This window comes from Vanacampus margaritifer, chromosome 13 (assembly GCF_051991255.1).
Source record: "Vanacampus margaritifer isolate UIUO_Vmar chromosome 13, RoL_Vmar_1.0, whole genome shotgun sequence".
Lineage (NCBI taxonomy): Eukaryota > Metazoa > Chordata > Actinopteri > Syngnathiformes > Syngnathidae > Vanacampus > Vanacampus margaritifer.
Genome location: NC_135444.1, coordinates 11,088,017 through 11,107,824, shown reverse-complemented (window position 1 = coordinate 11,107,824; position 19,808 = coordinate 11,088,017). Strand labels below are relative to the sequence as shown.

The following is a 19,808-nucleotide window of genomic DNA, read 5'->3' as shown; positions in this document are numbered from 1 at the left end:
TACAATAAAAAAAAATCTAGGTTTTTATACTCTTGTTAACAAAAGTGTGAAAAAATGTTAAACTAATGTGACGTCTATAACCGTCAATGGCAGTGAATGAGTTAAAATGCATTATTTCCAATAAATCAACAGTAGGTGACGAGACAAGAAAAGATTGAACTCATGGCAAAGATGATCATCATGTAAAATGATAGCATCATATCGAAACGCTTGAAGCTTGTTATTCTAAAAAAAACAATAACATCTTATTGGATGTGTTTAGGGTGATCCACTAATTAACCTAAGGAATAAAGAACAAGAGGCGGAGCTTGTACGCCAGACAATGACTGCGCTGACAGCCATGAGGATCCGATTTCCTGGAAAAACAGAGGAAGAGGCCGAGGCTGTGCTGGATGAGGTGAGCCGATGACAATTACTTGCGTATCTTTACCAGTACAGTAGCTACAACTGTAACAATTACACATGTAGAGCAGCCCAAAACATTTCTTTACAGTAATATAATATGGACCCCCACTAGTCGAAACACAACATTCTGATTAATATTGCGTTTGTGGAATTTGAATAAAGCAGCAAAATCCACCGTTTTTTCTCAATCTCAGCGGGCGGCCATTTTGTCACTCGCTTTTGATTGAAAATGCCATCACAGTTGCTCAGGACTCAAATAACGACCAATCATGGCTTACCTGTTTCCTGAGTTTGGTCATGTGACATTCACAAGCTGAGCTGTGATTGCTCGTTACCTGCGCCCTGAGAAACTGTGATGTCATTTTCAGTCCACAGCAAGTGACAAAATGGAGGTGGAGGGGAAAAAAAGTGGGTTTTATTGCTTAATTCATGTTCCACAAATGCGATATTAATCAGAATGCTGTGTACAGCATATTGTAAACATTATGTGTGTGGACTTGTCCTTTAAAGAGAAATGTTATACAAATGTGTTGTTTAAGGGTTTCAAGTTTGAAATATGTTTACAGTTTAAATTATATTATTATATTAGAAGCGGTACTCTGTCTCTATTTTTGCTTAAGGAGACAAGATGAAAACAAAAGTAAGTATGCAGGAGTGAACAAGAGGAACACATGTGAGATGTACCCTAATTAGGTGTTGCGATGTTCTCTCTGCACATTTGCATGTCCTCTCTTGTCTTTCCCAGGCAATGACAACATTTTTCTAGTGCTCCTCTCTAATAACCAATGGCCATCAGATTGTTGGCAACATCTCAGGGTTAATCCACTCTAACTCTAACTAACTCTAGCAATGACAATTAACTTTCTTAAACATGTTTTTCTTGTAACCATATTTGTATTCGTATATCGGAGGTCGTAAGAAATAAAAGCATAGAAGCATTGAGTCGAGACACAATCGTGCATGAACACTCTTTTTTGTCACACATTCAAGAGAGAGTTTCACCTTGAATTTCCATGAGAGGCAACGGCACCTCAGTCCAATGAATGTGCCCGGGAGTGATGAAAGCACCCATCTGTCTAATTTTCCGACTCAAACCCTTTTAAAAGCCATGGCTGTCCTCAGAACCAGCTGTCCGCTCAGCACCAAAGTCCCCACGGTGCTCAAAAGACAGACGGATGCCGGACTCTCTTTAACCCTGACTAAGAAAGTAGCAGCAAAACAATGTGGTCAACCGGTCAAAAAAACAACCACCCTGAGGGTCAAACCGTAGGGTCACTAATGCTAACACTTTACATGCTAATCATTAATGCTTATCTAAAGCATTGGGAGCAGTGGTTAGCAGGCCTGGAGAAGGTGTGAGCACGAGCTCATACACCATCACTGATTGCTTGATAATATAATTAACCACAATTTATATTATTAGCATAACTCAAAAGCTTCTTACATGACACATTTTGTGGGTTTTCACAATATACTTATAACCATGAACTTTTGCAGTTGTCCATAGTATCAGCTTCCAAAGTGCGTCTTACACGAGATAACCAGATAATAGCTGTGTTGTTTTAGAGGCATATTTCAGTGCCTTCAAATAAAGTTTCTAAAATTGATATTTTTCTTATTTCTACTGTATATATTCTATTATCCATTTGTATAGTTGGGAGCATCTGACAAGCAAAAACAACTGAGTTTCTCAGGGATCTTGTTGCTTTTGTGCTACACTAATTCTCCAGCAAAGTGTAGATGATTACTATATTGAATTCTATGAATTCACAAATGTAGGATATTCAAAATAATAGTTAGTTTTAAGTGATTTCTTTTAATCTTTCAATTTATTAATCTATTGTCTTTTAGTTTTTAAGCTCCTTTTATCATATTGTCCTTTAGCTTTGCTTTTAACCTTTTATTTTGTTGTCATTTAGCTCTTATTATTCTGGGGTGTTTTTTTTTTTTTATAGTGTACTATGGATGTTTTAATTACACAACTCTTTAAGTTGCATTTGTATTAAAGCTGTCAAATGATTAAATTTTTAAATTAGATTAATCACATCTTAGAAGTTTGATTAATCACGATTAATAGCTTAATTAACTCATTCACTGCCATTGACGGCTATAGAAGATTTGAAGTATTTCTATTAGTTTAACATTTTTTTTCACTTTTGTTAACAAGAGTATGAAAACCTAGAAGAAAATTATTGTACATTTAGAACAGATACAAAATTTGTGATTAATCGTGAGTTAACTATTGAAGTCATGCAATTAATTACAATTACAAATTTTAATCGCCTGACGCCCCTAATTTTTAGTAATTCAATCGCCTGACGCCCCTAATTTTTAATAATCTTTTCTTTAAAAAAAAGAAAAAGAAAAGATTATTTTATAAAAATGTCTATGTTTTCATACTCTTGTTAACTAAAGTGGGAAAAAAATGTTAAACTAATAGAAATAGTTCAAATGAATTTTTGACGTTTATAGCCGTCAATGGCAGTGAATGAGTTAAAAAGGCTTTTTTTCATCAACATTTTTTGTCCTCCAAATTTAAAGAGCACCTGTTATATGTTAATTTTTTCAACATTTAATGTCATGAGGACGTATTCAAAAAATGTTACCCACTGCACACACTCATCCTCCTCTTTTTCTAATCAGTTAATTACTTGCATAATTTAAAATGAAAAAAAAAATGACCCCGATATTTTGACATGAACAAATATTCTGAATGCCATAGAAAAACATTTGTTAAATACTTTACTTTAATGCATGTAGTTATGTTTATTGCTCAAACACAACCGGTGCTACCTTTAACATAACCTTATCCCCTGTCAAGCTAAAGGATCATCTGTGGTCAAAATTAATGGTGTGATCAATCTGTGTTAATACATGATTAATACGATATTTTTTTGTGATTACATAATTAGTCAATGCTTTAACTTTGACAGCACTCATTTTATGTATGAAAAGAGCTATATAAATTGGAGGGTTGATTGGATTTTAATTATTACTCATCAGTTCTTTTTTTGCTATTTTATCTTAGTTTTTTTTTTTGTCCATAGATCCTTGACAACTGGAAATACCATAAACCAAAGGTAGCCTCCTACTGGCTTGTAAAGTTGGATTCCACAAAACAACGGAAGGTAGGTAAATACGGTATCATTTTTTATTTTTTATTTTTCCAGGAGAGCTCAGTATTGTTCATTCGATTTGACATCATCATTGCTCTCCTTTTTAAAAAAAAATAAATAAATAAAAAAAAAGTTTTTTTTTCTTTCTTTTCTTTTCTTTTTTTTTTTAAATATATATACATATATATACATATACACATATACACACATATATATATATATATATATATATATATATATATATATATATATATATATATTTTTTTTTTTGTATGTGGGTGAGCATGTGCATTTGCGTGCGTGCGTGTGTGCATTCATCAGTTCACCTAAAGCCCATTAAAAAAAAATCCCATACTAATAATATAATATAATAATAAATTGCCAAATGCAGAAACATCAATGTAAGTTATCACGATGTAGTGGCTCTCGCTAACAGACAGAATTAAGTAACCAGAATTAGGTTAAAAAATTCTATATACGTAGACAATGTTTCTATAAATTTTGATATCATACGGTATCATTTTGTTGACTTCAAGTCTTTTGTAAGCAAAGATGTTTGAGGGGAGAAAAAAAAAACACACCTCATGTGGATCTATTATAATATTACAAAATACACCGTTGTAAGCTGCCAGGCTGAAGAGACTGTTAAAAGTAGGGCATTTATCTAGAATTAGATCTAAATCTAGAATAGAATCTATTAGAGTCCATATATCATGAGTGGACAATCTACCACTTATTAAAATCATTCAAAGGATAATTTTTGGTCTGTATGTAGCCAAAAGTCGAAAAAGTGAGAGGTAAGTTTCTCCATTAAGTCAAGTGCACAAAAGCATTGCACCCCCTAAAGGTACACTGATGTGCTTTTAATAGTATTTATTTGATTTCCTATTCATATCATAGAAGTTGTATTTACAATCATTTGAGGGGATAAAAACTTAGGCAAACTCAGGCTCATTACCTCGCCATTAAGGGATCGGAGACGGAAAGAGGATGTAAACAAACTGGAAGAGGGGGCAACTTTTGAGACGACACCCAGTAAGCGTGCCCCTAATGATGCCATCTCTCAGCCGCCGCCTTCTCCCCCGCCGTGCTTGGCTTTGCCGTGACGCTGATGTTTGATTTGGAGTGGAGCAGCCTAATGAGAAGCAGGCAGAGGTCAGGAATGAAGCGCCCACCGCTCTAGCATCTGATTACCATACCAAAACATGTCTGTGTGTGTGCGTGTGTACTCATCTATCAGTTTGTCTGACAGCGTGTATGCATGTCTGGCTGGCGTCGTGTTGCAGAAGGGAAATCTTGTCTCATCGTGTCGCAAACACACATGCACGCGCGTGGAATCTGACAGGCGCGTCAGTAATGAGGAGCAAGGAATCAAAAAGTCCAAAAAGCCACAGCATCGCTCTGTGAAAGGAGTGGAGAAAAAAGGACGAAAGAGGGAGGAAGAGGAAAGGTTGTGTTGAAGGGAAGATGGAAGGCTGGGCCGAGTGCCCTCACATTTTGACACATTCTGTCAAGGATTGACGTGGTTACAGCAATTAGCTCTAGCCAATGTTCACCACTGGCTGCCCCGTGCAGTACTTTTTCTACATTCACCTGCACAGACTACAAGCATACAGTGTATATGTATGTATTAGGCATAGACCTCGGCCCCGATATTGGGCTTTTTGACGAATATCGATATCGGCCTTTTGTTTTTTTTTTATCTGACAAATCTAATACCATTTTATTCTCAGGGAACTATTCATTTAAATTTTCACTGAACTTTGACCTTGGGAACCTTCTGAACCTTTTGTTTTTGTTCAACATTAAAACAGAAAACTGTGAAAGATTTCAGGTATTTTCAAATTTTGGAGAAAAAAAATACTGTGGAAAGCGCTATAGTATTTACTTGTTTAAGTTTCCATTTATTTTTTTGTTAGAAATCTAAAATGTCTATTGTCTACGGTAAGGAAAAAAAAAACTTCATTCTTTAAGATATTACAACAAAGTCAAGTTTGACATTTGTATATCAAAATCATTTTGACACCAATATCGTTTTCCCCCTTTTTATTGAAAATGAATATCGGATCCAAATATCGGTTACTGCAAAAACACTATCGGTCTATCTCTAGTATATATATATATATATATATATATATATATATATATTAGGGGTGTAAGAATAACCGGTTTGAACCGGAAAATTGCTTTTTGATTTAAGAGTGCATCGAACCAAACCGAATTGAATCATTCCACTTTGAAACATATTCTTTTATTGGAGAGATATAGCTTACAAGTAAACAGCACTTTTACAGTCCTGACAAGTTCATTTAAATGTGCGTAAAATGACAACAATTAAAAAGTAATTGCATCAGACCCGCTCAAACTAAGCCATACCATATCGAATCGAATCGTAATGACACTGGGTCGAATCAAAAGAAATCATTCCTCTTCCAAATTGAGCCATCCGTGAATGGTTTCGCAATGGCATGTTTGTTCAACCATTAACTATGCACCTTCAACAAAGAGAGCAAGCCATTTTAAACACTTAAGATTGGTCAATAATTCGTAAAAACGACACCCACACGTGGACTGACCTTAAGTGTAGACTTTCGAAAAAATATGAAATTTGCCAAATTGTGACTATATTGTGTTTGCTCTCAGTATTTCTTTCCTCTTACATTTTTTTTTCCCTTCATAGGTTCTGGACATTGTGAGGACCAATGTGCGCTCAGCACTACAGCGGATATGGAAAGAGCCAGATTTGGAAAGTCTTCACTTATACCGCCTCTTTAACCGTGTCTTTAACCGACTACTCTGGAGTCACGGCCAGGGACTCTGGAACTGCTTCTCTAATTCCGGGTAAATTAGTACATATTACCCCAATAATCTCCTGTAGGTACTTTAATAAAGTAATCCTAAACATTGAAAACTAGCTACAGCAATCCTTCATCAGTACATTTTTCTCAGTCCACACTAGAGGTGCCGCAATTAACTGCACAAATCGCCAGTTTAAAGGCTGTGGACGAACATTTCACCTGTAAGTATGGTTGAAATGGAAATAAATTGAAAGATGAAAAAAAAAAAGATTTTTTTTTTAAGATGAAAGAAAAAGAGGGTTATTTCCCGTCAAAGAATGCTGATGTGATTTTTTTTAATGTCTACAAGAATAACCGTAAAAACCCTAAAACCGTGTTTTTTTCTCAGACTATAATCGTACACCAAAATCTGAAACCGTTGCAGCCCTAATCCATACTTGTGTGCGCATAGTCGTCAATACTCGAGTCTTATTTACGCCAGCGTTAGCTGACTTATTTTCCAAGTTGTTTATGGAACAACACAACCTGGCAGAAAGTTACTAACAAACCTGATCAAACCGTACTGCATTCTTCTAAAAAACCTTCTGGCAATGAAACAAACATGGAAGTCTGTGGAGATGGAGTGCAAATTAAGGACTGGTGAATGGGAGACTTTCACAGGTGAGAACAAAAAAAAAATCAAAAAAATCCAGTGTTCGCCGTAGAAAGTGATTGATGGCCTTTTACTGACTTTGCTTGAGCTTGTTATCCGAGGCTTTGATGGCTTACTGAAACGTTTTTTCCTTAAATATATTTTGGATCACCTTTGTTGCTTTGACATAGCATAAAGTCACTGCAAGGACAACCCACAAGTTCATGTGCCTTGTGTGAGAAGTGGGAAAACAAGATGCACACACAGATATAGCAGAAGTTTGCCATAATGTTAGCTCTTCTAAACACATCTTCGCTTGCTGTTCTCACAAACCCTGGGTGCTCAAAGAGTGTAACTTGGGGTATGTTTACAAACATTAGCATTCTTCTGAAAACATTTTTTCCTTATACAGTATAGGTGATAATTCAGTGGTGTGCCCCAAAAAATCCATTCTCATGAATCGCGATTCTCATTGAGTTCGATTCAGAATCGATTTTAAATGTCCTAAAATCAATTTTTTTTAAATCATTTTATACTGTCTTCCCCTTGTTGTGTGTGCCTTTATTGAGAGTGCTGATCATGTTGTACCCGGTTTGGCCAAGTAGGGGCAGTGTGGTTCAGTGCGTTCTGATACACTGTTAAATTGTAGCCACATTAAAGAGTAGAAGGAAAAAATCACGATCAAGTTATGCCAATAAAAGTTGTTTTTTGCAACATAGGAAGAGCATATGCTGGTGAGTAATGTTAAGATGTTTCTCTGTATACATTTCTGAAGCGTTTTGTATGAATAGCCGTTCTTTTGAGTGATACAAGAGCCGTGAGTAGCGCGCTAATTAGCATTAGTCAGACTGGACTGACTGACAGATCATGACGATTCTTTGCACATTTATATATTGAGACAGAAATCATTGTCTTCTGAATCAAATCGCAGACCCAAAAATCTGAATCAAATCGAATCGTGAGGCAAGCTTGCAAACCTCAATTTCAATCAAGTTGGGACATTGTGTAAAACAAATGGAAAATAATGATTTGCAGGGAACAGGTAAAGGAACATTTACAAAGATGGAGGCTGTTTCTCCTTGTGCCTTAAGAGATATAGAAGAGCGAGGAAAGCTGACGCTGTCATTTGGAATAAGACATCATAAAAAATCCGTCGACAAAAGATTTTTCAACTCGCCGGCCCACAAGGATTAGCTTAGCCTCAGCTACCACCAGCAGCTGCGCCTCATAGAGCTTTTGTGTGATCACAGCATGCTCTGCTTGATCCAGCTAGCTTGCGTGCATATTGTCCATGCCGCATCTCCTAACAGCGGGTCATGGCCCCAACATGGTTGGACCCGCCAGGGGGCCCTGGTGTCACGCAGCTACAGTAAAGAAGAGCGCCGCAAAAAGCCTGTTCCAAATCCAAGTGCGAGCCCTCCACCCTGTTGTTTGATACTTTATCTAAGGGACTTAGCAACAATCAAACAGCCCAGCTGCATTGTGGGCGATGAATTCAACAGGCTTTGAAAATGTTTAAGAGGTGGGGAATGGAACAGTTTTGAAGCCTTTCAGAGGAGGCAGCTCCCACCCCCCTAAGGAGTAAAAGAGGGATGACATCAAACGTACCACCCAGGGTTGTGTCGCTCCGTTGTTGAAGCTCTCTCTCAGTCAGGGGTATGTCCGGGCTTTAAAGGGGGTTAACTGTACTCGGATTTAGTTCAAACTTCCTCTTTGTGTCAGTCTGCTTTCTTGCGCATCTGTGTATATGAACATTAATGCAACACACACAAAGCTGTATATAAATTATTATATTTTTTTTAAAACTATGTGGACAAAAGTATTGAGACAGACCGGGCGGGGTCATCAAAGTTGGAGCTACTTCTAGGGAAAACAAATTTGCTTTTATTGTAATGGTATTAACTGTATATATAAATAAAATAATATATTTTAATAATATATATTTTTAATGTGATTAATCTCTACAAGCTATTACCCCCCCACCCCCCAAAAAAAAATCAAATGTAATTAAATAACATGCACTCTTAAAAATGCTGGGTATAAAAAAAAACAAATTTTAGTCAAAAATTGGACCGACACGCTAATTGGGTCTATTTGACACCACATTCTAGATTATTTTGTATAAAACAACCAATTTTTGGTAAAAATAAATGCAGAAATAAATAAATCCAATTTGACTCAATATTGGTCAAAAATTGGGCTGACCCAACTTCCTGTTTTTTTTTGTTGTACAAAACCATTTTTTGGTAATAAATAAATAAATAAATAGGCTGTTTTGATACAACCCAATTTGACCCAATGTTGGTCAAAAATTCGACTGATCCACTAATTGGGTCAATTTGACCCAACTTTCTGGGTTATTTTGTACAAAACAACATTTCGGATAGGATAATAAATAAATAATAAATAAATGGGTTTTTTGATACAACCCGATTTGACCCAATTTTGGTGAAAATTGGACTGCCACTAATTGTGTCAAATTGACCCAACTTTCTGGGTTATTTTGTACAAAGCAACCCAATTATTGGTAATAAATAAAAAAAAAATTTGGGGCAACAATTGGACTGACCCACTAATTAGGTGAATTTGACCCAACTTTCTGTACTATTTTGTACAAAACAACTCAATTTTATGGTAATAAATAAATGAATACATGCATAAATCAATGGGTTGTTTTGATACAACCCAATTTGACGCAATTTTGGCTATAATTGGAATGACTGATTAAATTATCTGTCTGCTGGCACCAGGTTGGTGACTGCTGTGGACAAACAACCAAATGACTTTGACTGACATGCTAGCCACATGCTCCACAGTGCTGCGAATGATCACATTTCTGGAAATCTTCCATTTGACACATTAGCTGTTAACCAAACTGTGTTGCTTGTTTGTCTTTTGCTCTGTAGTTCATCATGGGAGAGCATCTTCAGTAAGAGCAGTGAGGTGGTTTCGCCCCAGGAGCTGCAATGCTGCCGCAGGCTGGTGCAGCTGTGCCGAGACTGTTTATTAGTCGTCTACAAGTTTGTCTCAGAGTCCCGGGGCTCTTTGACCGGGCTCAGCCCAGAATGGGACGACACCAGGTGAGGAAAAAAAAAAAGAAAAAGCCTTGCTGTGAAGCCATCCCTGTGAAGTTTCTTTGTTATTGTATAATGTTTCCTCTGTACTGGAGAGTAAGTTACCCATCTGGGTGGCCGGATAACAGAAAAGGATACATTCGATAGGAGAGGATTTAAGAAGTCTAATCTACTAGCTGTTCTCAGGTTGCGAAAATCCTGGAACAAGATGTTAAACTTTACTTCTGGAAAGACCATTACTCTCAACGCTTTGAAAAGCATTGTTCAGTTTAGAGTTTTAGAGAGTAAGTACACAGCAAGTGACGTTGCAGGATCGATAGTGGCAAGAAAAGAGATAATACAGGTACAGTATGTGTGTGCCTTTTGGATTTGGTCCTACTCACACAATAACACAGTTTGTTGTTGCTGTCTGGCGAATGATCCACATTTTTCAGATTTTTACTTGTTAATACAATGCGAATGTCTGTTTTTCCTCAATGTACTGCATATCTGAATGATCAATTAGCATTGTGTGACATAATTATTCTTATTATCGTTATTAGCTACCCTGTTTTTTTTGGAAGCCATTTGGGCTGCAACAAACAATTATTTTAATAATTGACTTATCTTTTGATTAATTTGAAATAAACATGTTTTTATTTCCATCCCTTGATTAAAAAAACAGGACAATATTTCAAATTGACAGTGCAAAAAGTGCACAGACAACTTCATTATGATTCAGTTACATGTCTGAAAATAGAGAAAAATGTTGACTGTTTTTAAAAGCAGATGTTTGCAAAGGTTTCATTTTGATTCAACACAAAGAGAATTGTTACGCTTTCATGGAAAACTACAGAAATCTGGAAATATTTATTGTTGCTTGCGACAATTCTGAGGATTTAGACAATTTTAAACTAAACAAACTAAGTGATTAATCTATTATTAAAATTAATTATATATTAATACTAGAAATAATACTATTTTAAGTTGTTTAAAAAAATTCTATTAATCGTTGCATATCTTGAAGCAATTGTTAGACAAAAATTCGAATACATTAAATAACATACTTTCTTAGAAATACTGGGTCAAAAATAACCCAATTTTGGTCAAAAAATGAACTGACCCGCTAATTGGGTCACTTTGACCCAACTTTCTACCTTATTTTGTACAAAACAGACCATTTTATTGTTTAGAAAGTGGGTTGGTACTTTTTTTTTTAATTATGGTAATAAAAATTAATAAAAAAAATATTGGGTTATTTTGCCCTAAATGAATTTGACCCCATTTTGGTAAAAAATGTGAACTTTGTACAAAACAACTAGATTTATTGTAAATAAATAAATAAATAAATAATAGGGTTGCTATGATACAAAACAACCTTTAAATATATATATATTTAAAAAATAATAATATATATTTTTTAAGCCAAAATTGGGTTATTTTTGACCCAGCAGTTTTATGAGTGTAGAGAATCCTTAATAATAAAACATCCAAACTAAAACTTACAAGGACCACCCAATACGGTCCCGAAAATGTTGAACATTTTAATTTCCCCGTAACCATTTCTCATTCAGACAGCCTCCAAGCCATGATGACAAAAACCCAATAAGGATTTAATACAGGCCACCAAAATCACCCTCTTTCAGGTTGATCCCTGCAGGAAAGCAGCCACTCAGGTTTAGCGAGTGAACTTTTCAAGCGCATATGCTTTGGGCCAGCACACAGGAGAGAGCAGGGAGTGGGGAGGGTGAGTGTGTTGTTAATAGGAAAAAATGGTCCACAGATTAGTGCTCAGGTTAGCCCGGGCCCCCCGAGGCTTGCTTAATTCAATTAGAGCCCAGATGAGCCAGTGTAGCAAATGACCCTATGAGAGCAAGAGCTCCTCTTTTCCCGGGGCCTCGTTTTACATGATTCATAACTCTCACACACATTTTAACAGGCTATCACTTAGCACCTACAGTGTAAAAACTCAAGAAGTGTGTGAGCCTCGTGTTCATACCACGGATCGTAGAACCACTGAGGGCTTGACTACCCAAATATGGAAGGAGACAAGTTATCAATAGCTAATAGATTAATGGGATTTAATAACTCATGCAAAGCATGAAGAAATGTTTTTGCATTCGGTGTAACTTTGAGAGTCATTTCAAGCATGCATGTGCTTGTCTCTCCTGATTTCTTCTGTTTATATATGTTTATGTGGGAAAAAAAGCGTACCATTTGCTGCTGGACCAGCCTCTACCCATGGCTCCGCCTCTGCTGCTGTCGCTGCCGCTCCTTCTTCCTCCTCTTCCTCCGTCTCTTCGTCCCCCAACGCAGGTCTCTGCTTGGTTTAGTTGTGCTAAACCCCAACCCTCATCTTCCGGCACCGTCCCTCGATCACCGCCCTCTGCTTGTCACTGCTAGAATGTACGCTCGGGCCCACCGGCCCCTCAGCACCAACAGTCCAACATAGTTTCCTCTCCTTCCTCTCTCTTGTATTGAAACGATGCTTCATTTGGAATTTGAGATTTGTTTTAAAATCAATCGCAAAATGTGTGTGCACAATATTTGGAGGGAAGGACAGGAAGGCATATTGAGACGTGTTTGGAGTTTGTCGATGCCGCAACCTTTAGGTTTGGCTTGCTGTGTTTCACCCTGCTGCTGCCACATGCTAAAACGGAGCTTTTCACTCAATGCTTCTTTGACTGAGTGCATTTTATATAAAAGCTTCACTTTGCACCACATCAATAGTATTAATAAAGAGTGTTTGTGTCACTGGGCTGACCTCCAACTAGTTCTGCCAAACATTCACTTGCCAGGTACATTTCGTTTTGAGTTCTTTTATGGATGCCATGTCCGTATATAGATTATATTTGCTATTTGTTGTTTGACTTGCCTTGATTGTCTGTTACATATTGGTATGAGACTATTTTTATAATCACAAATTGAATTTCAGGCATTCAGGGTATTCTGTTCAGATGTTTAAAAAAAAAAGTCCTCTAATTTGCACCTATGATAGCTTACTTTATTTCTTAAATATTTTGTGTCAGTAGTTTCTTGTATTTTTTGTTGTTGTTGTTTTTTTAAGTTTTCACCAAACTAACCAACAATGCCTTTAAAGAACTTACTTCAGGGCACAATCATGCTAGAACTGAAAAGTGCCTTCCCACCAAGATGGAAGTATAGAATTGTCCAAATGTCTTGCTAATATTAAGAATTATGATAAGTAACTAGATTAACCCCTAGGCGTTATTGTGACCATTTTGGGGCTTTTGTTGTTTCTGACCAAGCCATTTCAAAATAAAATACTGCCTACGGGTTAACATGTTTGAAATGGCAATATTGCTCCCAATTGACCTAATATATACGTCACGGCAGCACAACGCAAAACAAAACATGATAAAAATCTGCCCATGAGAAAACAAAATGAAATGACTGCACTTATCCTCATCACTTATCCTGTCAAAAGCCAACAATTACATAGACTATGTTTGCATACAGTCAATACCAAATCAAAACCCCAAATATCGCCAATATTCGGGTTTTGAAAGGCCACGTAAACACGCACAAACACCAGAAAATACTCTTATTCGGGTTTTGAAAAGCCCGAATAAGACTCGAGGTATGACATCGAAATATGTGGTTTGTATTCTATGCATGCTCTATTCGCAAGGAATCTACAGAAACTACTTGTATGTAGGGCAGCCATCTTACGTTGCCACTCGTAAGCATAACTTGACTATATTGATTTCTCCGCGATGTTTTCACATTATTTTGAGTCCCTATGATGAAAATGCAACAGTGTGCTATATAAACACACATAATTATATACGTATATATATATATATATATACAGTGTATATATATATATATATATATATATATATATATATATATATATATATATATATATATATATATATATATATACACATTTATATATTGACCGTTGAAAGTTAAAAGCCGAAATGACATCTATTTGCGTTATGAAAATGGTGGTTTAAATCGTGATATGTATACGGAGTAACTCTGTCCTCTCACGCATGTTAACGGTTTACGCTGAATGTTTCAGAAACCAGAATTTTGTCCTCAACCCAAATATTGACTGCATGTAAACGTAGTCTTTGTCAGAGGTGGGCAAAAACCGTCGTTCATCGGCTGTCATTGACGGACGCCCACCTTTTGGCGAGTGCTTTATGACGTAAAAATGCACGATCTGAGAAGCACCATCTGTACTGACCCGGATCGACGGACATAAACATGCTTCAATCAGTGCTGAGTCTATTTTTTCAAGGCTTTGCATCATCAAGCACTCACCGAAAGGTGGGCGTCCATCAATGTAATGAGTGATATCTGATATGGATGCTGATAATCAAAAGCTTCTACATGGGAACTTACCACTCGTAGTGTCGATAGAACCTAAGGGATCTCTCCTGATTGGTTAATCAATTGATTCGTCTTTCAACTCCAACACTTGAAGGGAAGAACTTTTTGCAGACCCCACTCTCAAACTACTTCACATTAAAATCCCAGACTTGAGGAATATGTTGCGCATCTACAAGACCATCTCTGGTGTCCGCATGCACACCAAGGAACATTGAATCCATGCAAATGTTGGCACACAGCAAAGCGATTCTGTTGCCAGGGTCTTTAGGTCGCCCGTTGTTGACCACACCAGCCTCCTCATTCAAGCATCCTTCCCTGCGGAGTACCCTGACTAGGTGTGTCAACAGGCTTGTGAGCTTCCGAAAAAGTCCTTCAGCCTGTGTGGGCAGATAAGAGGAACTGGCTGAATGGATCCACTAATGACTTCCTTGTTAAACCCCAAATTATACCTTTGTTTTACCATGATGACAAAAGTTTCCAATTCGGTGCACCTTCATCTGTCTGAGAAGTAATTAGGGTTAATTGGGGTGTCGAGTCAAATACGGGCCGCAGATAACCTTCAAGCCGCTTTGTACCACTTGGTCCGTGATTGCGTCAGCTATCATCGCAGCGCCTCCTTTATCCTTCGTGACGGTAAATCAGTTTGTTGGGCCTCCTAATTCAGCCTGGCACTTGCACAGAGTGGCATGGAAGGCCTGTCAGTTCTTCCCGTTCAAATGTGAATGTAAGAAATGGAGCTGGAGAGTAGATTTCTGTCTCAGCTGATAGATGAAACCAGAAGTGCATGAGCGAGCCTCCCCCCCCGGCTTTGGAGACAGCGGAGCGTTGTTACCAAGATCTTCTCGGTGATCAAAGTGAGGACGGACCTGGAAGATGACGAATGAGGCTCCAATTAAATGTACCCAGCAGTGACAGGGGGCTGCATGGATGTCAGATATGCACGACTACCACTACTGTGATTCTTTCTATGGGCAGAATAAGCTCAAAGTGAATAGGAGAGGAGACGAGGAGCATTGAACACACACTTGCCCCAATGGGTTTTATTTGTCTTTTTTGTATAAGCGTATTTATTTGACTGTAGTTTACACGCCAATCTCAGATTTCAATGGAATTAGTCATTCCAGTAAACAGTAGGCTTTACATGATCAGTGAGTTTGCTAAATACAACACTTGATCAACTTCCGCCCTGTAGCGCAAAGGCTTTTCGCTCCCATGACACGCGACGAGGCTAAAAATAGATTCATGCGACTTATGCCCCGTTTCCATCTGTTCTTCTTTTGCAAATATTTAGAAAGGACTCAGCCGCGGTAGGTGGCGGTATACACCATAGAGATGTGATCCACCAGTGATTTAAAAGAAGAAGAAGAACAGGAAGCAACTGTGCTTTTGTAATTCTTGATAAACCGTAGCATTTCTTTGCTGTTTTCCATCTAAAATTGCATTAATATTCGCTTCTTGAATTAATTACAAAAATATTTCCGTTTCACCATCCCCCCATACATACCTTACTTTATCGGCCGCCATTGCTTTTTAACTACACAAACGTGTGACGTAAAATCCGGTCAAAACATGCGACGTGTATATCGCATTTTCCTTTTTTTGATACGATTCAAAATCCACCCCCCTCTAAGCGTAGAACTTTTTTTTTTTACAAATTTTGGGCCCTTTCTAACTTTTAGCGTTTCCGTTCACTTTTATTTTTGCATTTCTTGAAAATTTGAATAAAAATGGATGGATGAACCCCCGACTTATGACACCAATGATCAATCACGCAAATTGAAGTTAATGTCGATCACTGATTTGACATAAAATGCACAATAACGGCCAATTTTGATCCAATCAATCGAATTGGTGTAAAGTCTCGTGAGCAGGCAGTTCATGTCCCCAAATCACAAACCTTTTTTTTTTGTTTCATAAAAAGAACTGGATTGAGTTGTTGGATTGCAATCATAGTGGATGATATGCTGAAGGGATACCTCCGGCCCACTTGAAGCTTTTTCAAGGACACTCGACGGACTAAGTGAAGTTAATTTGAATCCATCCTAACTCTCTTGGGTCTGAGGCTGCAGTGAACGCCCTCAGCGACACACTTTCTTTTTTTCTTTTTTCTGGTCGACATTAGAAGAAGCCGCCCGGCTAATTTGTCTGAAAGCTATTTGCCAAAGAAAGAGGGCTGTCAGAGAAAATTGTGCTATCTCTGCACCAGCTTAAAAAAAGATAATTCTTCACCAGACGATCCTAAATGGCTCCCCTTTGATTAGGCTGACATTGCGAAACGTGTCTACCGGGACTATTTCTACTGGCCGTGTATTTGTTTAACTACATGCGATTTTAGGTTCTTTGGTTGTGGATGATGCAGATATGTCACAGATATCAAGTGTGATATCAAACGTGAGGCATTCTTCCAAATGATCAGCCTGGAAGAATCCCACCTCGCCACCGTCTCATGTTGTCTGACTACCCTGACATTTTGAATAACCTTCAGCGAACCATAGCCGGGGATTTAATCATCTCATCTGACATTGCTTTGACAGCCATATCTGACTCATTTCCAGTAACTGAGGAGGATGGCGGTAAGGTTCAGGCCCTCCTGACTCTTATCTCAACCTGACGCTGGTCTCATTCTCAGGTACTGGAACGCTGTTAGCAGGAGCTGCCTCACTGCTCTGTCTCGGTGGAAGGTGTCGTAGAAAAGTCTTAGAAAGGTACTGACGTCGGTGCCGCGGAATGATAGGTGAGGATTTTCCGTTCATATGTAGAAAATCAAGCCTGCAAGTTAAAATGACCCTCTCAGTATCATTTCAAAAGCACGTAAACCCAAAGAAGATTGAGAGTCGTAATAATGCTAGGTTGGATGCTGAGCATCCTGACCTCTAAAGCGCGACGACTCGTTTCTCTAATCCTCTCATTATGTTCATCCTCCGTCTGTCCAGGTATCTTCTGCCAGTGACCACCCAGTTCATCATGAAGTGGCCTTTGTCTAGCTTCGGCCGCATCTCCTCAGCCACGCCACGCTCTTGCAGCCTTTTAGCCGCCAGGATGGGACACTTCTGAGGTCACCGTGGCAACAATGCCGCTTTTGGAGACCTTCGCCATTTTGGCCTCAGTCTGACTCCTGTGACTTTCTTCCAGCCAAACTTCCAATATGGCTGTTAACTTTTAACAGCTCTGGACACCTGATGGGAGACTCCACCGTGGCCAATTTCCCTGAGTCAGACTGACAAAAGCCAGGCGATTTGGGATGGAACTTTGCCTTCACCCACAACAAGAGAAGACAGTGGACTTCCCTCCGCTCACATTGTAATTGCTCGCCCTCCAGCTAAAATTCATGGTACTGTCAAAGAAAAGAATAACATATATTTACCAATGCAATGATTTTATTTATTTATCTGCGTATTTATTTTGTCAGATGTTCCATGAATGCAGCTATGGAATGGTAACCACAAAGCTTATTTTTGCTGGCTGTTTTAAATGTTTTCTTTCTGTATTCTCAAAAAAATGTAAATTATTTTATAACTGCTGTCAGAGTATTTATGTTTTTAATAATTTATGACCTAGTTTACACAAGTGACCCCTCCATTCAACAAAACATGTTTCACAGCTTACTTGTGGCATATTAAGTGCAGACTTTTTAAACAAATTTTTGAATGTAAGTGTATTGCCGCGTAGAGATCACGACAAGCCAAACAACGTCTTGCAGAGTGCTTACTTCCAAATATGCACTTTGCGGAGAACGTTGTTAATAGGTGCACATCACAGAAGTGTTTGCATGCCTTTTTTTTTTTTGCCTTTGAGACAGAGGAGCTACATTGGGACTATACTTGAAGTTATGTTTGGTTGTTCGGACACTTCCCTTTAAAATGTCAAATAGTGAGTACAGATGAAGATGATCACGGGTGTGCAAATTTCGATCACGTCCAGATTGTTTGAGTACAGCACAATGAATAATAGTTGATAGCATGGACGTGCCAGTAAAAAGCTCATCTACTTCATTTGTGTTAAGGTTAATATTTCAAGTACAACTTGTGAAGGATAGTGAAGTAGGGTTTTAAAAAAAAAAGTGTGTTGTTTGGGTGAGGAGTGGTGTTACATGTTAAGTAGTTTAGTGGCTCTGTACACAAACCCATCACATTTTACAATGTCAAGACTAATTTGGTGTGCCAAAAAAGTAAGAGCAGAAAAGTTGTTTCAAAAAGTCAAAAATAATAATAATTATAATAACTTCCCCTTACTCATTTTCATTACTATTTTTTTTGTTGAATTCTAATTATGTGTTATTTTAAAGACAATGTTTTCATTGGAGGAATGGAATTTTTAATGCTACAGAGCAATAAAAAGGTTTAAACAAAACAATTGCCTCAATGTATTTTCTTCTCCTGGAGTCCAAAAATATTGTTCTGCTGAGTTCTACCAAGAAATGGAATAGGTCATATTTTTGATAAGTTAACCAAATTGTAGCCAATTTCCATGCCATGTATGAATTTTGACATTTGACAAAACATGCTGAACAAAACATTATCCCTATTTTCATGACATTTAAACTTATTTCTCACAATATTCACAATTTATTTTTAATAATATTATGCAAAAAACACATTTGACATTATTCTCTATTTTTTTTTCTTGAAATATCCTAACGTTTTATAATTATTTTGTCTCAAGTAGCTAAATAGCTCTCAGTACTGTGCAATGTAATTCACCTCCGCAAACTATCCAAGATCTAAACATTTCAAACTAATCCTACATTAGCCTTAACAATAAATGTCTCAGAGATTTTCATGTCGTAAAAAGGATACTCGTGTGTGTTATCGCTTTGCGACCTGTAAAATTAGAAATTGTCACACAGTAACAAGACCGCAGTTGTTTGTTAGCTCCAGCTTTTTAAAAACATACTCATCCAGCGAAAGCATCTCCATTAACAACGTAGCCTCGACTTAGATTCTTCCCGACGTAAAGATCATACTTCCTTGACACCAATTACCAGTTCCCTATTAAACATAGGCAAATGATGCACACTTATGTATGAATTAACACAGACGTGCATGTTAGCCAAGCATCCAGTTCTTTCTGACCTACCCCCCTTTCCACTTCCTGTCAGCAGAAGGAGGTGCAGGCCGCGACCTTGAGGTTCTCCAGCCTCCACCTTGGCCTCGACCCGTGCGGAGTTGAGACTGACAGTCTGGCTCTATGAGCCTGGCATGCTGTCCAGAAAATATGTCCCCCAGCAACGGGGCTGCGCTGTTCATTCCTGACCTTTCCACTTTTCACTCTCCCTAGCCACAAACCACCACTGCTTTATCCACATATTTTTTAGACCAACAAGCTCGCCAGTCGCCACTGAGTATTTTTTTCAACCAAGACTCACATGACCCACTTTTAGGGGCTGAAGCAGGCACACTGACTCCTCTCCTACCAAGTCACAGATGGTCAGACTCCAAAA

The 19,808-nt window shown here is 37.9% G+C and overlaps 1 protein-coding gene across 6 annotated transcripts in view; it reads left to right on the top strand.

Moving 5' to 3' along the window:
• ttll7 (tubulin tyrosine ligase-like family, member 7) overlaps window positions 1-18,721 on the top strand; it is an 80,996-nt gene extending 62,275 nt beyond the window's left edge. For 3 of the 6 annotated variants that reach the window (XM_077583602.1, XM_077583599.1, XM_077583601.1), the window contains 7 exons: window positions 263-397; window positions 3,453-3,533; window positions 6,202-6,362; window positions 9,857-10,030; window positions 12,213-12,319; window positions 16,998-17,102; window positions 17,302-18,721. In XM_077583602.1, the coding sequence (XP_077439728.1) occupies window positions 263-397; window positions 3,453-3,533; window positions 6,202-6,362; window positions 9,857-10,030; window positions 12,213-12,319; window positions 16,998-17,080 (741 nt within the window). In that variant the 3' untranslated portion in view covers window positions 17,081-17,102; window positions 17,302-18,721. The other 3 variants (XM_077583604.1, XM_077583603.1, XM_077583605.1) reach the window with 3 other exon arrangements.
• Window positions 18,722-19,808: the final 1,087 nt, after the last annotated feature.